The sequence below is a fragment of the Adiantum capillus-veneris genome, chromosome 25 (genome assembly GCF_014529385.1).
Source record: "Adiantum capillus-veneris isolate H3 chromosome 25, ASM1452938v2, whole genome shotgun sequence".
NCBI lineage: Eukaryota > Viridiplantae > Streptophyta > Polypodiopsida > Polypodiales > Pteridaceae > Adiantum > Adiantum capillus-veneris.
In genome coordinates, this window is record NC_140955.1 from 95,538,656 (window position 1) to 95,557,123 (window position 18,468).

An 18,468-nucleotide genomic window follows, 5' to 3' on the forward strand; every position below is an offset into this window, starting at 1 on the left:
ACTCTGATTTGTGGATACACATGATTATGGGGCGATCTATACTTGATTGGTTTTATTAGCCTCACTCATAATTTATCAAGCCTTTGCACATCTAGCACCTTTTCTAAGAGTACTTCCATCAAGCTACGAATTAGTGAATGGGATGTTATGAAGCAAACTCTTCATCTCAGGTTTCAACTTTGTGGCAAAGCTCATTTGATTCAGGTATTGTAAGAGAAAACAAGAAGATTAAAGACGGGAGATGAATGTAGAGTGGTATCCGTTTGCACATTTAGGCTCAAGTTCAAACTCTCTCTCTCTCTCTCTCTCTCTCTCTCTCTCTCTCTCTCTCACACACACACACACACACACACACACATCTCAAGGCAATGCCACATCGTCTGCAAAGGCAGACGCTCGTTTTAGAATGCATGTGACCCTTCACCTTGTTTTAGGACTAGGAACTACATGTGTGTTGAATTTGGCAAAAATATTACAAGTCATTATAAAGAGAAGAAAACAACTCCAGCTCTTAAAAAAGACTAGTTTCATATTAACAGCTAAATTAGATTTATAGAGATAGGATAGCTATATGCAAAAGGTGTTAAGGTTTTTAATTTCTCACTATGGATTATTGGATCATACACTACGCACAGGCAGAAAAGAAAACCTCAAACTTGGGGGTCAGGGACAAGCCTAGAGAGGCTCTCAGGGTCCACCAGCCCTCCCTCCTTGTCGCCATTCACAATCTCGAATGTTGAATTTGGGGTACATTTACCCTCTACACAAGCCAGAACAACGGTCGCCACGTCTTCTCTTGTGATCATTCCGCTACATTTGTCACCTATTTGGATGCATCCATCATATAAGACTTGGTTTAGAATTTACCAAGTTTCAAGGAGACATAGAACCTGTCTAGTCATTAGCCATCACAAACTTCAAAAGCACAAACAAATCCCTTACCCTGGTCCACAAGTATCACTTTAGCACCACCCTTTTTATTGGTTAGGCCACCAGGTCGCACGATGTTATAGCTCAAGTTTGATTGCTGTCTGTAGACCTCTCTCAAACAATTCTCACCCTACATGCAAAACCATCATAAATTCAAATGTGTGTTCCTACCGCAAAATATATGCAAAATCTAAAGTTCAAAAATGACTTGGCAGCTTTACTTCACCTCTATCTATATATAGAAAGAACATATATTTACGTGTGTGCGCGCGTGTGTGTGGGTGTGTAAGCACTAGGCTCAAAAAGACGATCAAAATAGAGTAAGCAAGTTAAAGTATGATAGTAGACACTATGGATCAGGTATAAGCATGAAAGCAAAAGTTGCACAAAAACCAATCCTCAAAAATAATGCAATTTATTAAGGGTTCAGACAAATGTAAGAAAAGGAAGTAAATAGTAAAAATAGAACAGCTCCCTTCTCCCATTATTATATGAGACCAGTAAGTCATACTAAACAAGTTTTTTTCCCCCAAGAAAATGATCCTTCTATTAGTTAATAAAACTGCCCATTGGGCTACAAACTGCCCCAAATAGAGAGGGGGGCTGCATCAGCATGAGGGGAGACTCTCCCAATGAAAAAATGAGATATGTTCATTGCTCCACTCTTGGGGCGTAAGCTTTGTGACAGGCTGGAGTGTAGGCCAGCCACCTTGTATCACAATCATCCTGTTGGTTGAGGACAACTCAAAACGAAGTGCTGGGCTGTGAGGGTGGACCAAGCAGAAGCACCCCAAGTGGCGGACTGGCATGATGCATCACTCGTAGAATCAAAAGCCAAACCTGCTCTGCCATGTTGGCAGTCCCATAGACAATGCCAAGTGGGTGGTCACACGTGGTACAACCCACCGGATGACCACTGTAGGCCAACCAGCTCCCCGCTGCGGTAGCTCGATGGGCGACAAGCCACTGGAACATGGTGACTCGCCTCTCGGCTATCTGCTATCCCACAAGCAGTCTCAATAGTCTGTCAGGAACTCAGTTGTGAGGCCCTCCTCTTGCCAGTGACCGGGCGGGCTTCTCTCTGAGCAGCCAATATGTGGCGTCTCAGTCGTGCTGTGCATTGGAGAAAAGGGATCTTTAGCTGAAGCAAAAGGGTCCCGCCAAAACCACTCCCATCGCGACAGAGGCGACTCTCTCAAGGTCAAAGCCTCCAATGTCCAGTCTCAAGATCTGTCAAGTCAGGATCAAGCACACGAATCCTCCCTCCGATGCCCACAACTTGACTCCGCTGAAAGCAGCGCTCTGCTACCTCTGGTGTCTCAGTAGCAACTCTGTGGAGACGACCCTCTCGTTGAACCTTAAAGAACATGCAAAGTAGCAAGTCGGAGCAGGCCCGAACTACGATGAGGACCTCAAGGCAAGTACAGGCCCCCATCCAGTTGGGAGCAGCCCGCATGAGAGGAGTGTACCACTATGCTGGTATAGCCTCGACAATGTCCTGCTACATGCTATGCACCCCCCTCATGCTGTGCAGCTGCATGCTCTGTCTCTCCTCAGAAAGTGCTGTAAACTGAAACCAGTGTCCTAGGGTGCGAGCTGGACCCTCTGCCATGGGACCCCATGAGACATGGTGTCTATTGCCAACTTCCGTGTAAGAGGCTGCCTCAAGCGCTCCTCAATGCATGTGGGATGGTGCTCCTCAAGTCCTCCCCTCAGTTGCGCCTAGGATTGAAGCAAGCTCAATGCAAAACGGTCCTCCCATCTCCTCCTTGGGCCCACTCTGTGCATCTCTGTGAAAATCCAATAAGTGGAGGGTCTCCAAGGGCCACCCATTTGTGTTGGAAATAGGGTTGCAGGGAAAGGCACACAGCTTGGAGAAGACAAAGGAAGCTCAAGGCACACAACAAAGAATAGTATTACTTAGTGTGCAATGGAAAGATAAGATAGCCCTAGAGTGATGGGCGTATATACAATGCACAGGGGAAAACCTCCTAGTGAGGGAAAAAAATGCCCCGACGGTCCCAAGTGTGTTCACACACATCATCACCACATGTATATGGTAACAAATCCCCCCGGGGAGTGATGCGGTGAATGAGAGCTGGCACATAAAGTATAGGGAAATGCCATGCCCTGAGGACATGATCAGTCCACAAAGGGGAGTAAGCCCAAAGCTTTGCGGAAAGCTTCGAACTTCTCACGAGACAATGCCTTTGTGAAAAGATCTGCGAGGTTGTCTTGTGTTGGCACATAAGCCAAGCTGATCTCCCCAGTTGAAAGTCTCTCCTCCCTGACATAGTGGTAATGCACCTCAATGTGCTTTGTGCGAGCATAAAAAACTGGGTTCCTCGCAACTGCCAATGTGCTCTGACTGTCGGTGTAGATGATGATGGCAGTGTCCTGTCCAACACCCAAATCAGCCACAAGGCGTCTGAGCCATACACACTCCGTAGTAGTGAAGACTAACCGTAGTATGTGAAGATTGCCCTAGAAATGGCCACAGTAGGTTGCTTCTTGCTCAACCATGATATGCATGAACGAAACAGAAACCACTTGTGGCCACTCGCGTGTCAAAACAACGCGCCCCCAATCTGAGTCCGAAAAAGCATGTAAATCTGGTGACAATGATCCCCCTTGGGATAAAACAACCCAAGATATAAAGTGCCACTCAAGTAGCGAAAGATCAGCTTGACAGCTTGCCTTGGGCTATGTAGAAATTTGCTGACCAATGAGACTGCAAACTGAATATCTGGCCTTGTGTTGCATACATAAATAAGGCATCCAACATCAGTTTGGTAAAGAGTGACATCGGCACGATCACCAGCATCATGAAGACTCAATTTCAAACCTGTCTCCGTGGGAGTGGCAATAGGTTTGCAATCCTCAAGTCCAAACTTACATAGCAATGTCTCTATGTAACTTGCCTGACACAAGGCAAATTGCAATACCACCATCACACTGCTTAAATTGTATGCCCAAGTAATGATGCAACATCCCCAAATCTTTCATCTTCAAAGTAGTATTCAAATCAGCCTTAAATTCAGCAATATGTGCCTCATTCGGACCAGTTATCAACAAATCATCCATATATAGAACAACAATGAGAAGTACATCACCCTCCTGCTTTACGTACAAAGTGCTTTCTGTTGACTGTTACGAAAGCCTCGTTTGATCAAATGAGCGTCAACTTTGTCATACCAAGCACGAGGAGACTGCTTCAACTCATACAAAGCTTTCATACATTTGCACACTTTATCCTCTTATACTTTCTTGACAAAACTGCATTATTGGTGGTTCATTCAAAAATTTGCAAAGAGAGCTTCTCCTTTGCATGTATTGACACAGAAACAGGTTCCTTTTACTTGGGGCCCGACACAGATTGCAGCCTTTTAGACTCTCAAGGAAGAGTAGTACGGGATTAGTGTTGGCCTTGCCAGACTTGCAAAAGCCATTCGAAGTTTATTGTGATGCTTGTGGTCGCAGTCTGGGAGCAGTCTTGATACAAGAAGGCCATGTCATAGATTACGAGAGCAGGATGTTTTCATGTCTTGAACGGGTTGCATAGATCTATGAGAAAGAGCTTTTGGCAATTATCCATGCTCTTACGCAGAAGCGACACTATCTACTCGGAGCTGACTTTACCGTTTTCACAGATCATCAGAGTTTACGCTACTACTTGTCGCAGAAGCAATTTTTGGAAAAGTAGATGCGGTGGGCTAACAACTTGTCATAGTTTCGTTTCCAGATAGTCCATGTTCAAGGACAGAAGAATTTCGTGGTAGAGGCATGTCTAGAAACCCCTTGGTTCTTGCTATTTCCGCGATACATCATCAAAGCTTCGAAGATTTGATTGTTTTGACAGAGTGCCATTGTACACCTTTTTCGGGCCACCGCAACATAGATACCACCTTGAAGGGTGTTGAGTGTTACTTTTACTGGTCGAGGCTCAAAAAGGATGTGGATGAGTTTGTTCACAGTTGCTTAGTATGCCAAAAGGTCAAGTTTGACAGGCATAAGGCACTAGGACTTCTACAACGCTTACCCATACTCTTCCGCCCCTGGGAAAGCATGCTATGGATTTCGTTTTTTATCTTCCTAAGACCCAAAGTGGGCATGATGAGAATTGGACAGTCATTGACAGATTTAGCAAGCAGGCCCACTGTATTCCGGTAAAGAAGATAGTTAAGCCCGATCATTTGGCGAAACTGTTTGTCTCACAGATTTTCCGATTACATAGCATGCCCGAGTCCATTGCTTCAGACAGAGATCCCCGGTTTACTAGTTTGTTTTGGAGGGAAATCTGGGAGAACATTGGCACATGGTTGCAGTTCTTGTCCTCATTCCAGCCGCATACATATGGAAAATTGAGATAGCCATTTTAGTGGTTTTGGATTTGTTGAAGTCATATAATTCGGATCAAAAGACTCAATGGGAAAAGTATTTTCCCTTGGTGGAGTTTGCCTACAACAACACAATTCATTCATCGACGGGAAATGCGCCATTTGAGGTAGTCGAGGATGCTAAGAAGGTCCCACCATTTCTGTGCACCGAAGACAAGATTTTTGAAGTTGAGAAAAAGCAATAGTAGTAGATTTTTGAGAAAGTCGAAATGGCACGGAAGGCCATCTAGCAGTTCAGAGGAGGAGAGCTCGTCCTTTTCTGACAGTGACCAGATGAGCAAGAAGACCAAAAAGTTCAAGGAAGGGAGTTGGGTTTGAGACGTTTTTAGGCTACCAGGACACCCATTAAGCCCTTGAGTTTGTACAAAAGTTTGACGTCCCCTTCTCTAGAGGTCGGTTCATTGAACACTCCAAGGTGCGAAGGGAAACATTTACTTGAAGAGGACTGCATAGACATGGGGGTCTACTCTGTTGTTACACAAAGAAGAACAGCATAAGAAGACAACTGATAAACATTGACGCGACTTGCAGTTGAAGGAAGATGATTGGGTGCTCTTACGGCTTAAGAAGACACGCTAAGAATGCGGTACTATCGCCCTTTCATGATTCAAGAGAAGATAAATGATGTATCCTTCAAACTGAAGTTGCCAAATACTTGGAAGATCCACAATGCTTTGCATGTGAGTTTTTGAAACCTTTTTACTGAGGAGCAGCCTGAAGTAGAAGAGCGTAAGGAGATTCTCGTTCCGGAACAGATATTGTCTCACAGGGAAAGGAAAGAGAAAGGTAAAGTGAACGGCGGTTCTTAGTCAAGAACTACCCGGCATTGAATGCGAAGTGGATGGAGGAGAAAGACCTAGCAGATACTCCTCGTATATTGGAACTTTATCTTGCGGCTTTCGGTCCAGCTTTGATTATTCCGAGAGATCCCGGAGATCAGCAAGGTTGAATCTGGTGTAGAAGGGAATGCACAAGACGGGAATCACTCCGCTCCTTTGTCACAGGTTACCCAGATGGAATAAAGTCATTGATTTTCCTTTGGATTTCAAGGATACTGATGGGCTGACAATATTCTACTGGATGACTTTATGAAAGAAGTACTTCGACTCACTCATGTGATTGTGTTGAGTGTAGGTGTGAAAAACGAAATGACTGGAGCATTTCAGTCTTGAGATTCTATGGACATGATTGCAATAAGAATTAGTTAATCCGACATCAGTTAGGTCTGGTGTGGATCTAGATGCGATTGCTAAACATGTTGCCAGGAATCATGGTGCTAGATCTCGATGGATTCTACGTGATTTGATATGAATGTGATTTGATGTTCAGTGACTGTCGTCTTTGTGCAAGTGTTGGATTTGTGTCGTCTAGTGCGTCGGTACTTAGAGTCAGTGTCTATTGAACTATTTATGGTTTATGTCTGATTGTACAGGTGTAATAGAGGGCGATTACAATCCTTTCAAGAGGGGGTATGCCACAAAGTGATGACGTGGCATGACCATCTGGCAAAGAAATGGCCAAGTGGACAAGAGAAACTGAACGGACTAACTTGAAGAACTTATGAAGCACCGGCCGTGGGGCCCGAAACCCTAAACGATAGAACCTTGAACCCTGAAAGGAATTCCGTAAAATGCGTTGACATGCTGACGTGGCAGGGCCATACGAAATTTTTACGATTTGCGTTGCAGGTGCCACGTGGCAGGCTATACAGATTTTCGCAAATTACGTTGGCTGCTTTTGGGAATCTCCAACGCTAGCTTTTGGGGACCATAGATTTTGGGTGAAAGTGCTTTTGAATTGATTGCTTTTGGGGCTCTGCTTTTGGGCATCCCATGTTCTGTTTATAAGAACCCTTGGGGCCTCACTCTGCAGAGCATCTGGACATAGAGTCTGAGAGCAGAGGTCCCTCGGGAGGGGAGTTGTACTTTGCAATGATTAATGATAATGAAATACCGAAATGGGCGCTAGACTTTGGGGCCAATACCTCTAGGCACAGAACTACGTCGGGCCGTGTTGACTCTCTCTCTCTCTCTCTCTCTCTCTCTCTCTCTCTCTCTCTCTCTCTCTCTCTCTCTCTCTCTCTCTCTCTCTCTCTCTCTCTCTCTCTCTCTCTAGGCCAGGATGGTTGGAGAGGTCCTTGGTATCTATGATCTCTTGGCTGATTAGAGCCGAGGCGTCCGTACCACATGATATCATTCGAGCGGAGTTAGCTGCCCCCTCTATGGAGATTGAGGCACTTACTAGATCAGTCTCCTTTCTACACAGCCTATGGGATACTACCAGAGACAGATATGCCAGGCTGGCCCCAGAGTTCTCCACACAGCTAGCTCTACAGGGGGATACATCATTCTGGTATGCACATATGACATCATGGTTTCAGACACATGGCTTCACCATGGACAAGCTGCCTCCTTTTCAGTACTCTCTGCAGGCACCCTTGATGTCTCTGACACGGGTAGAGATTACTAGAGTCATTCGTCAGGATCTGATCAAGCTAGCACAAGGAGGACATGGATAGAGCCGGTACAAGAGTTGGGCACGAAGATGGCTTTCTATAGAGAGAATCTTCTCCACCTCACAGGGGATGGGTTTTTGATTCGACCTAGCTATATGGACACACATCTTTCTCATGGCTTGCGTTGTGCCATTGGCCAGATACGCACATCCTCACATCAGCTCGAGATTGAGACTGGCAGATTCAGAGGGATACCAACAGATAGCAGGATATGCCGCTTATGTCATCTAGAGCCAGAGACAAAGTTACATTACATATGTCATTGCATAGTGTACTATGAGATACGACGCCGCTTTCATTGTCTATTCAGAGAGGTTTTTGGGCCTCTATCTAGGGTCATGAGCTATGAGGATCAGAGATGTCTTGGACTGTATCTACTTGAGTTACACAGGCGCAGAGACACTTTACTGAGGAGAGCTGGAGAGAGACGGTCCCAGACGGATTACAGATTTCTTTACACTAGATATTGGATCCCCAGAGGAGCAGCTAGAGGAGCAAACACCATTGGAGAGATCTGCCCGCACTCATACTACCGCTACTGGCATTCTCATAGACCGAGCATTGGAGCTAGGGAGATCTAGATGCCTGCGATTGAGGAGAGGAGCTACACAACATCGACGGAGACTACAGCAGAGGATTCGAGCCATACTCTCTTGACGTCCAGAGTGCAGATGAGGATGGATCTCCACCATAGCTTCCCCCTTTCATTGTACTGCACATTGTATTTTGTTTAAGTTCTTTTTGATTCCAGACATGGTATCAGATTGACAATGTTGTAACGGCTTGGTCTCATAGGTCATTTTGGCCTTTTGAAGACGTTAATATATCATTTCATTTCATCTCTCTCTCTCTCTCTCTCTCTCTCTCTCTCTCTCTCTCTCTCTCTCTCTCTCTCTCTCTCTCTCTCTCTCTCTCTCTCTCTCTCTCTCTCTCTCTCTCTCTCTCTCTCTCTCTCTCTCTCTCTCTCTCTCTCTCTCTCTCTCTCTCTCTCTCTCTCTCTCTCTCTCTCTCTCTCTCTCTCTATCTATCTATCTATATATATATATGGTGATAGAGGTGCACAGCTGGCAGGGACATGGATTCCATTATTATTATATGCTGATGATATTGTGTTGATCTCCGACTCTCCGGAGGAGATGCAACGTCACTTGGATGCTTTGAATAGGTTTGCTCAGGAAAGTGGTTTGTTCATCAACCTTGGTAAAACCAAGGTCATGGTATTTAATACCACCCCACAGTGGATCAGGAGGTCAGCGCCAGCATTCACATACGGCCAGGAGACAGTGGAGTATACAGATGCGTACACTTACCTCGGAGTGGTTTTTAGTGGGCCAGCATTTTCATTGAGGAGGGCAGCAGAGACTAGACTGACCAAAGCCCATGCAGCATTGGGTAGATTGGAAAGGATGTGTTCACAGGTTCAGTTTCAGGAGCCTCGGACGAAGCTCTGGCTCTTTGACACTCTAGTGGCTTCTGCATTGCTCTATGGAGCTGAGATTTGGGGACCTTCATTGGATCATCACAGGAGGACAAGCCGCAGTGATGGATGGGGGGACATGGAGAAGCCTCTGGTCTCTATGATCTCGCGGCTCATTAGAGCCAAGGCTCAGTACCACGTGCTATTGTCCGAGCACAGCTAGCTGCCCCCCCCACTAGTAGTTGAGGCACTCACCAAATCTGTCTCCTTCATACACCGCATGTGGGAACTTCCCAGAGACAGATATGCCCGCCTTGCACTTGAGTCCTCTCGACAGTTAGCCATGCAAGGAGATACAGCATGCTGGTATGGGGAGATGACATCATGGTTTCAGGCGCATGGGTTCAGCATAGACAGATTGCCTCCCTTCCAGTACTCACTGGATGCACCCTCTCTGACTCTTACACAGTCCCAGATCACCAGGCTCATCCGCTAGGACTTGACTCAGCTAGACACAAGGAGGACATGGATACAGCCAGCATAGGAGCTGGGCACGAAGATGGCTTTCTACAGAGAGCATCCCCTCCAGCTTACGGTTGATGGTTTTGTACATGGACACCCACTTGTCTCATGGAATACGATGTGCTATCGACCAGATACACACATCTTCACACCAGCTGTGGATCGAGACTGGGAGATACAGCGGAGTACCAACAGAGGCCAGGACATGCCCCCTGTGTGACATCGAGCCTAAGACAGAATTGCACTACACATGCCACTGCCCCGTCTACTATGAGATACGAGGCCGCTTCCATTGCTTGTTCAGAGAGGGCTTTGGACCATTCTCCAGAGTCATGCAGTACGAGGATCAGAGATGCTTGGGTTTGTTTTTGCTCGAGCTACGCAGACACAGAGAGAGCTTGATGAGAGGAGAGGCTAGCCAGTCTCAGAGACGGATCACAGATTTCTTTAGAGCTGCCACTGGACACCCGGAGGAGTTACTACCACAACAGAGCTCGTCGCCTCACACCAGAGGCACACTGATCGACCGAGCGACTGAGCTGGGGAGATCCAGACGCCCACGATTGCGGAGGACTATACAACATCGACGGAGACTGCATCAGAGGATTCGGATCAGTTTGGCTCGACATGCACGACGCCCGGTCAGACTACTGACCATGGAGGAGATTGATGAGATCCGCCAGCGACCGATGCTGGATCTCTTGTGATCTACCTATCCCAGCTAGCTGCTTAGTTCCCACCTAGCAGTTTAGGATTCCATAGTATTTTATTTTGTCATTTGTCATTTCCTTTTTGTCATCTTGTACCTCTGACTTTGTATCAGATCCACCACATTGTAACTTTCTGGTCTTATAGGTCACTTTGGCCTTTTGAAGACGTTAATATAACATTTAACATTTCTCTCTCTCTCTCTCTCTCTCTCTCTCTCTCTCTCTCTCTCTCTCTCTCTCTCTCTCTCTCTCTCTCTCTCTCTCTCTCTCTCTCTCTCTCTGCGTGTATCCGAACTCCCCACCAAGCTGCAGGGCAACGCCTGGCTGGGGGGGTTAATCTACAAGCTCTGCCTCCCTCTGCCAAGCACACTAAGGTCTCTGCGCCACTTGCGGCCCTGCGCCTTGCTGTCGACCTGCGACACCTGCGGCCCTGCGCACTGCTTAAGCTTGCCGAATCTGTGCCCTGCTCACCTGCTGAACCCGCGACCACGTTGCAGAAGGCGATCGTCCAGCATCCCACAGTCGAACCAAGTCCAAGCGTTTTTCTTTTTTTGTCATTGAAAAGCTTGGACCGAGTCCCACAGTCGAAGGTTCCGAAGGTTCCGATGCCGTGCAAGGGACGGTCCCACGGTCAAAAATCTGACTGTCCCACAGAGAGTGCCATAATGCCCAAGGTCTCAACCCAACCTCAACGAGCCTCATCCACACAACCTGTAGACGATACGTCCACCTTTGGCACGCCGACACCTCGCCCACGGAGTTTCCTTGTTGCGGCTGTCGCCCCCCGGAAGGATCCCTCCGCCCGCCAAGAATCAAGAATCTCCACCCTCGAGGCTCAGGTCCAAGCCCTCATAGAGGAGAACGTAGCTCTCAAACAACGGGTACACAAGCTCGAGAGCTTGCAAGAAACAGGGAGTCAAGCCATTCTCGCGAAGGCACGCGAGGTTGAAGCCTCCCTCGCCGAAGTCACACTTGCTCGAGAGAAAGTCCACGAGGTCACGCATGAGATCACAAAGAAGATCGACACCAAAATACAGGCCGCCTTTCAAGAACGCAAACTACGAGAATCTCTCAGTCTCAAAGTGAGAATTGGGGGACTTCCATCACCTTGGTGCACGGACGAGGACACACTAGAGGATGCGATCACCAAGCTCAACGACACCCTCCAATCAATCACCATCGAACCCGACACAGTCTCTTGGATCAACGACACAAATAGACGCATGCCACTTGAGCACTGCGTCATCACCTTCAAGACAAAGGAGGAGCGGATGAAGCTTTCCTCCTAAAGGGAACCAAGTTCTGGATAGCAGAGGAATTGACTACCAACAAGTTGAAACTCAAAGCAAATGAGCTCAAGAAGATACATGAAGCCCGCAAACAAGGTAAATTGGCAGTCTACCGAGATGGTAAAGCGGTCATCCAAGAGTTTCGGACTCCCAAACCGACACCTCCATCCCTTAACTCTCCTTAGTTTTAGTTCTAGTTGTGTTTTTCTTTTTTCATCTTCTTTTACTCTATCGATGGTCCCTCAGACCTTAACTGGTATGTATCCCATACCTTCACTCGAGAGGTATCGTTGTACTGTTTTTGCTTTGGTCCCATAGGTCATATCTGACCTCCGTGGACGATAAATCAATCTCTCTCTCTCTCTCTCTCTCTCTCTCTCTCTCTCTCTCTCTCTCTCTCTCTCTCTCTCTCTCTCTCTCTCTCTCTCTCTCTCTCTCTCTCGGGTAGAGATTAATAGACTCATCCATCAGGATTTGATCCAGCTGGACACGAGGAGGACATGGATAGAGCCGTTACAAGAGTTGGGCACAAAGATGGCTTTCTATAGAGAGCATCTTCTCCACCTCATGGGGGATGGGGGTTTGTAATTTGACCTAGCTATATGGACACGCATCTTTCGCATGGTTTGCGTTGTGCCATTGGCCAGATACGCACGTCCTCACATCAGCTCGAGATTGAGACTAGCAGATTCAAAGGGACACCAACAAATAACAGAATATGCCGCTTATGCCATCTAGAGCCAGAGACAGAAGTACATTACATATGTCATTGCACAGTGTACTATGAGATACGAGGTCGTTTTCACTGTCCATTTAGAGAAGGTTTTGGGCCTCTATCTAGGGTCATGAGTTATGAGGATCAAAGATGTCTTGGGCTTTATCTACTTGAGTTACACAAGCATAGAGAAACCTTACTGAGGAGAGGTGAAGAGAGACATCCCCAGAGACAGATCACAGATTTCTTTATACTAGATACTGTACACCCAGAAGAACAGACAAAGGAGCAACCAGCGACGGTGGAGAGGTCTACCCACACTACTGGCATTCTCATAGACCGAGCATTGGAGCTAGGGAGATCTAGACGACCCCGAGGGAGGAGAGGAGCTACACAATTTCGAAGGAGGCTATGGCAAAGGATTCAAGCCATACTCTTTCGTTGTCCAGAGTGAAGATGAAGATGGATCTCTACTCCCCTCCCATATTGTCTTCACATTGTACTGCTTAGTTTAGGATCCCGCAGTATTTATATTTTGTTATCCTAGTTTAATTTATTTTGTTAATCTGACTTTGTATCAGATACACCGCATTGTAACTTTCTGGTCTCATAGGTCACTTTGGCCTTTTGAAGACGTTAATATAACATTTCATTTCATTTCACTCTCTCTCTCTCTCTCTCTCTCTCTCTCTCTCTCTCTCTCTCTCTCTCTCTCTCTCTCTCTCTCTCTCTCTCTCTCTCTCTCTCTCTCTCTCTCTCTCTCTCTCTAAAGTTCAGTGATTTTGAAGTTTCTGTTCGTGTGTTGCTGTTGATTTCTAGCTTGGAGTGTCCAAGCTTGCTACAAAAATAGCTATGGATACTTGCAACAAAGTGATGACATGGCATGGCCTAAAGGACAAAACCCAGCCAAGGGGCCTAGAAGGAAGCAGAAGAAGTTGTTCCAACTTAGAGATTCTAGTTGAGTCACCCGAAGGGATTAGGCCTAAAACCTAACCTTTCCAAACTTACAAACCTGGCCAGGAGGCCTAAAAACATTTTTTCTAAATAAAGCAAGGACCCAAAATCGCGTGAAGGCTAATGATGTCGCAATTGTACGGATTTCTGCGAGCTACGCTGATGATGTGGCACCTGTATGGAATTTCCACTTTTTGGGGTCCAGTTTCAAGCTTTTCGAACTGATGCTTTTCATTGTACTGCTTTTGGATAGACGAGGAGCCTTTATAATTGTGTCCAGAGCCTCAGTCTTGGCAGATTTTCTTGGGAGCATTGCCAGAGAGAGACCCTCAGACATTGTACTTTGCGAAGCATAACAATAAAGAAATACGTCAGTCTTTGGGGCCAATGCATCTGGGTGCGGAACTACGCCATGCCGTGTCGACTCTCCTCTTCTCTCTCCCTCTTTTCAAGTTTTGTTCAGTTGTTTGCAGTTCTCACCTGTGTTGCTCTACATCTTCGGCTTGGAGTGCCCAAGTCTATTAGAGTGGTATCAAAGCTTAGACGATTCTTCTTCTACGAAGGATCCGATCCCTTTTCCGCAACACACATGGATTCCGCCCCGCAGTGAATCTAGTAGGGAGGGAACTATTGTACCTACTGGCACTAGTGAGGAGACCAACGAGGTTCTAATGGGAGTCGGACCTCTTTGGAGGACTTGGGAGCCGAGTATTGCCCTCTTTCGCCAAGCGACCTCGAAACGATGGACACCCAATGACAACTTCAGGTTGACATTTGTGCCAACCAGATACTCAAATACGCCAAGGATTCAAATATGAAATATTTTGAAGAATCACCCACGTCATTCGGGATGGCACGCGGCCATTCACTCACCTCTCAAGTCAGACATGAAACAGAAGTCCGAGCCAAGTGCACATAAGCGAAAACCGTACTCGCAGGATGAGTTTGACAATGCGGTAGAGCAGCAAAGCTAACAAAGTCATAAAGTCTTCGAACAACTCTTGAAAGAACAGTCGTGCAGTAGATTACCCCGACTACTTTGGGCATAGAGACATTGAGAGCACCTTGAAAGGTGTGGAAAAATATTTCTATTGGCCGAGGCTCAAAAAGGATGTGGACATTTTGTTCGCAGTTGTTTAGTGTGTCAGAAGGTCAAGTTCGACAGATACAAGGCACCTGGTCTACTACAACCTTTACCCATTCCTACCCGACCTTGGGAGAGTATAGCAATGGAATTTATTTTTTTATCTTTCAAAGACTCAGAGTAGGCATGATGGCATTTGGACAGTCATCAACCGGTTCAACAAACAGGCTCACTTTATTCCGCTACAGAAGAGAGTAAAATCCAACCATTCGGCTAAGTTGTTTGTCTACCAGATTTTCCGATTACATGGTATGCCTGGATCTATAGTATCAGATAGAGATCCCCACTTTACAAGTTTGTTCTGGAGAGCAATATGGGAGAATATAGGGACGCGGCAGTCCGAGATATCCAATTCAATGGTTTTAGACTTGTTAAAGTCATACATCTCTGCTCAGAAAACTCAATGAGAAAAGTTTTTGCCCTTGGTGGAGTTTGCTTACAACAACACAGTTCACATGTCTACGGGGAAGGCACCATTTGAGATTATCAAAGGTGTCATAAAAAATCCACCCATTCTGAGCACCAAAGATAAGATTTTTGGAGCAGATCAATATACACAAGATCTCGACACTAACTTTGCCAAGGTATTCGAGGCTTTGGAGAAGTTTCAAGCACGGCATAAGAAGGTAGCAGACAAGCATCAACGTAATTTGCAGTTGAAGGAAGATGATTGGGTGCTACTCGGGTTTGAGAAAGCACGATTAGGGAAGCAGAAGGGTAAGGAGAAGCTTTTTCCAAAGCTAAGTATGCCCTACTATGGACCTTTCCGGATACAGAAAAAGATAAACAATGTATCCTTCAAACTAATGTTGCCAGATACTTGGAAGATTCACAATGCATTCTATGTGAGTCTATTGAGACCTTTCAAAGGTGAAGTGTCAGTGGACAGGGAGCCATACAAGAAACCAGAAGTGGACGAGACACAAGAGATACTCATTCCCAAACAGACCATGGCTTGCAAGGAAAGGAAAGTGAAAGGTAAGCTGACACAACAGCATTTGATCAAGTTCAAGAATTATCTGGTTCTTGATGCCAAGTGGATGGAGGAGGAGGACTTGGCAAATACTCCTCAAATACTAGAGCTTTAACTTCTAGTATCTTTAACTTGAGGCTTTCGGTTTAGCACTGACTATTCCAAAAGTTACCGATGAATCAGCAGGTTAAATCTGGTGCGGCACGGACTGCACAAGAGGGGAGTTACTCCGCTCCTTTGTCACACGCTAGCGAGACAGGGATAAAATCACTGATTTCTTTTGAGAATTCAGGGGTACTGGTAGGCTAACAGTGTTTTGTTGAATGACTTTATGTAAAGAAGTACTTTGAAATGGGAATTCCTAAAATGGATATGTTAAGTGTGCTCTCTCATGTGTGTATTGTTTGAGTACATGTCAGAAAGATGAAATAACTTCAACATTTTGTCTTTGTCACATGAGCGGTGATGTGACAGTGATTAGTAACGAGATTTAGTAGATCAAGACATGCATGAAAAGATCAACGTGGTCTGTATGTGATTAGACCTCTACGGAGAATGCGAAGTGAATGTTCACTGATTGTCGTCTTCGTGCAAGTGCTGGATATATGTGGTCTAGTATGTCAATACTTAGAGTAGTGTCTACTAAACTAGTTTATGTCCTATGTCTAATTTGTAGGCGTAATCGAGGACGATTACAATTCTTTCAAAAGGGGGTATGTCACAAAGTGATGACGTGGCATGGCCTAAAGGACAGAACCCGGCCGAGGGGCCTAGAAGAACGTAGAAGAAGTTGTTCCAACTTGCAAGTTCCGATCAAGTGGCCCAAAGGGTTTAGGCCTACAAACCTAACCTTTCCCAGCTTACAACCTGGTCAAGGGGCCTAAAAACCTTTTTTTTAAATAAAGCAAAGACCCAAAATCACATAAAGGCTGATGGTGTGGCAACTATCGGGTTTCTACGATTTACGTTGATAGCATGGCAGCTGTCCGGAATTTCCACAAATTGCTCAAAGCTTTTGGGGCACGAGTTTTTGGTCCTACAAGCTTTGAGAACTAATGCTTTTCATTCTGCTTTTGGACAGGCCAAGGCCTTTATAAGTGTGCCTAGGCCTCACTCTTGGCAGATTTGCTTGGGAGCATCGCCAGAGAGAGGACCCTCGGACATTGTACTTTGAGAAGCATAATAATAAAGAAATACCAAGAAGGGGCGCTAGTGTTTGGGGCCATTGTGTCTGGGTACGGAACTACGTTGTGCCGTGTTGTTTTGTTCAGTTGTTTGTAATTCTCACATGTGTTGATGTAGATCTTCGACTTGGAGTGTCCAAGTCTTTTACAATACCCTATCAAAAGGATGATTGATATGGATGCGGATAGATTCCTCGAGACTTGGCTTATCATTTGGTTCAGAGGGCAACTATATCATTAGACCAACGATGTACGACCGTTTGATGCCTATGGAGGCGCCAAAGAACTTTAAAGACACAGGGCAGAGTTTGAAGTTTGACACCTTCTCACGACCTCAAGACGGGAGCACAGCATTGGCGTTTAGCTCAAGGTTTTGGCTCAATTCCACGACCATGTAGGCTCCTGTAGCCCTCCCCAGCAGTTCCCTTGCCTTCGGAGGGCCCTATGGGCTTGTACACTTCCTTTTTGGTGGTTATCCCTATTTAAGGACCTTTTTTCCGCTCGTGGGTATCAACAGTCTAGGTTGGCAGCTAATGGAAGAGACCTATATATAGGCCCTTAGGGGAGTAGCTTTAGATAAGCCCCAGAGGAGGTGTCGGCGTCCTCCCTTGGATTCCCAATGGACATGCTGAGGAGGCCAGTGGATAGCAGCCATGCCTAGTGTTTTTGGACATGTCTCTCCAATGTTTTTGGGCATCCTTGGAGGTCTTGCACATCTCCACCATCAGTGGCCCTTTCCACACCTTGTGATGGTTAGCAAGAGGCTTCATCCCTAGTGTTGTTTTCAGGGTAGACTTGTGGAGGGCATGGAGTGGAGAGATGAGGCTAGCCACATCTTAGTGGTAGCCTTGAGGGCCGTTTCTCTCCCTCCATTCGAATCTACCTTCCAACCAAGAGGAGTTGCAGATTGCTTGTTCCCAGAACTTCTTGGGATGCTAGCCAATGTCGTGGTCAAGTCAATGGTTTCGTGTGCAGGAGCAGATGCCAGTACCAGTCGCATTTCTGTGTACCTCGTGTAACAAACTTGGACACTCCAAGTCAAGATTCTATTGCGATACAACAGAGATTCACTTCAAAACAGTTCACAGTTCACAATTGATTCGACACGGACCGGCGGAGTTCCGTGCCTAGAGATATTGGCCCCAAAGACCGGCGCCCCTTTCAGTATTTCTTTTTTTTATTAATCTGCAACTCAAAGTACAAGGAGTGGGAGGGGTCTCACTCTCAGACTCTACGTCCAGATGCTCTGAAGAGTAGGAGCCCTGCCCACTTATTTATAAGTTTACAAGGGATGCTAAAAGCAGAGCCCTAAAAGCTGCCAAAATCAAAAGCTCTTTTAAAATAGGCTTAAAATAAAGCAAGGCCCAAAAGCTCTCCCAAAAAGCTTGCGTACAAATTCTCCTGCGCAAAAACTGTACTTCCGTACAGTTGCTGTACGCACTGCCACGTCAACCTGCTTTCCAGAAATCCTGCTGCAAATCCCACTGCGTTTTCTGGGGATCCATACGTTGCTGCCACGTCAGCATTGCAGTGCGTTTTTCCGGGACTGCCTGCCAGAGAGAGAGAGTGTGTGTTTTTGCTGCCCAAAATGGCCACATCACGTCACCGGTTTGTGACATATCCCCCTCTTGAAAGCATTGTAATCGCCCTCGATTACGCCTGCAAAATAGGGAAAAGCCATAAATTGTCTTAGCAGACACTGACTGTTAGTACCGATG

At 46.1% G+C, this 18,468-nt stretch overlaps 1 protein-coding gene across 1 annotated transcript in view; it reads right to left on the bottom strand.

The window, feature by feature from the left end:
* Positions 1-413: 413 nt before the first annotated feature.
* Positions 414-18,468, bottom strand: part of LOC147425327 (uncharacterized protein At5g02240-like) — a 52,478-nt gene continuing 34,423 nt past the window's right edge. Inside the window, exons 5-6 of the mRNA XM_086499589.1 lie at positions 943-1,060; positions 414-823 (exon numbers count right to left, since the gene is read on the bottom strand). Of these exons, the coding sequence (XP_086355715.1) occupies positions 651-823; positions 943-1,060 (291 nt within the window). The 3' untranslated portion in view covers positions 414-650. The remainder of the gene's footprint in view (positions 824-942; positions 1,061-18,468) is intronic.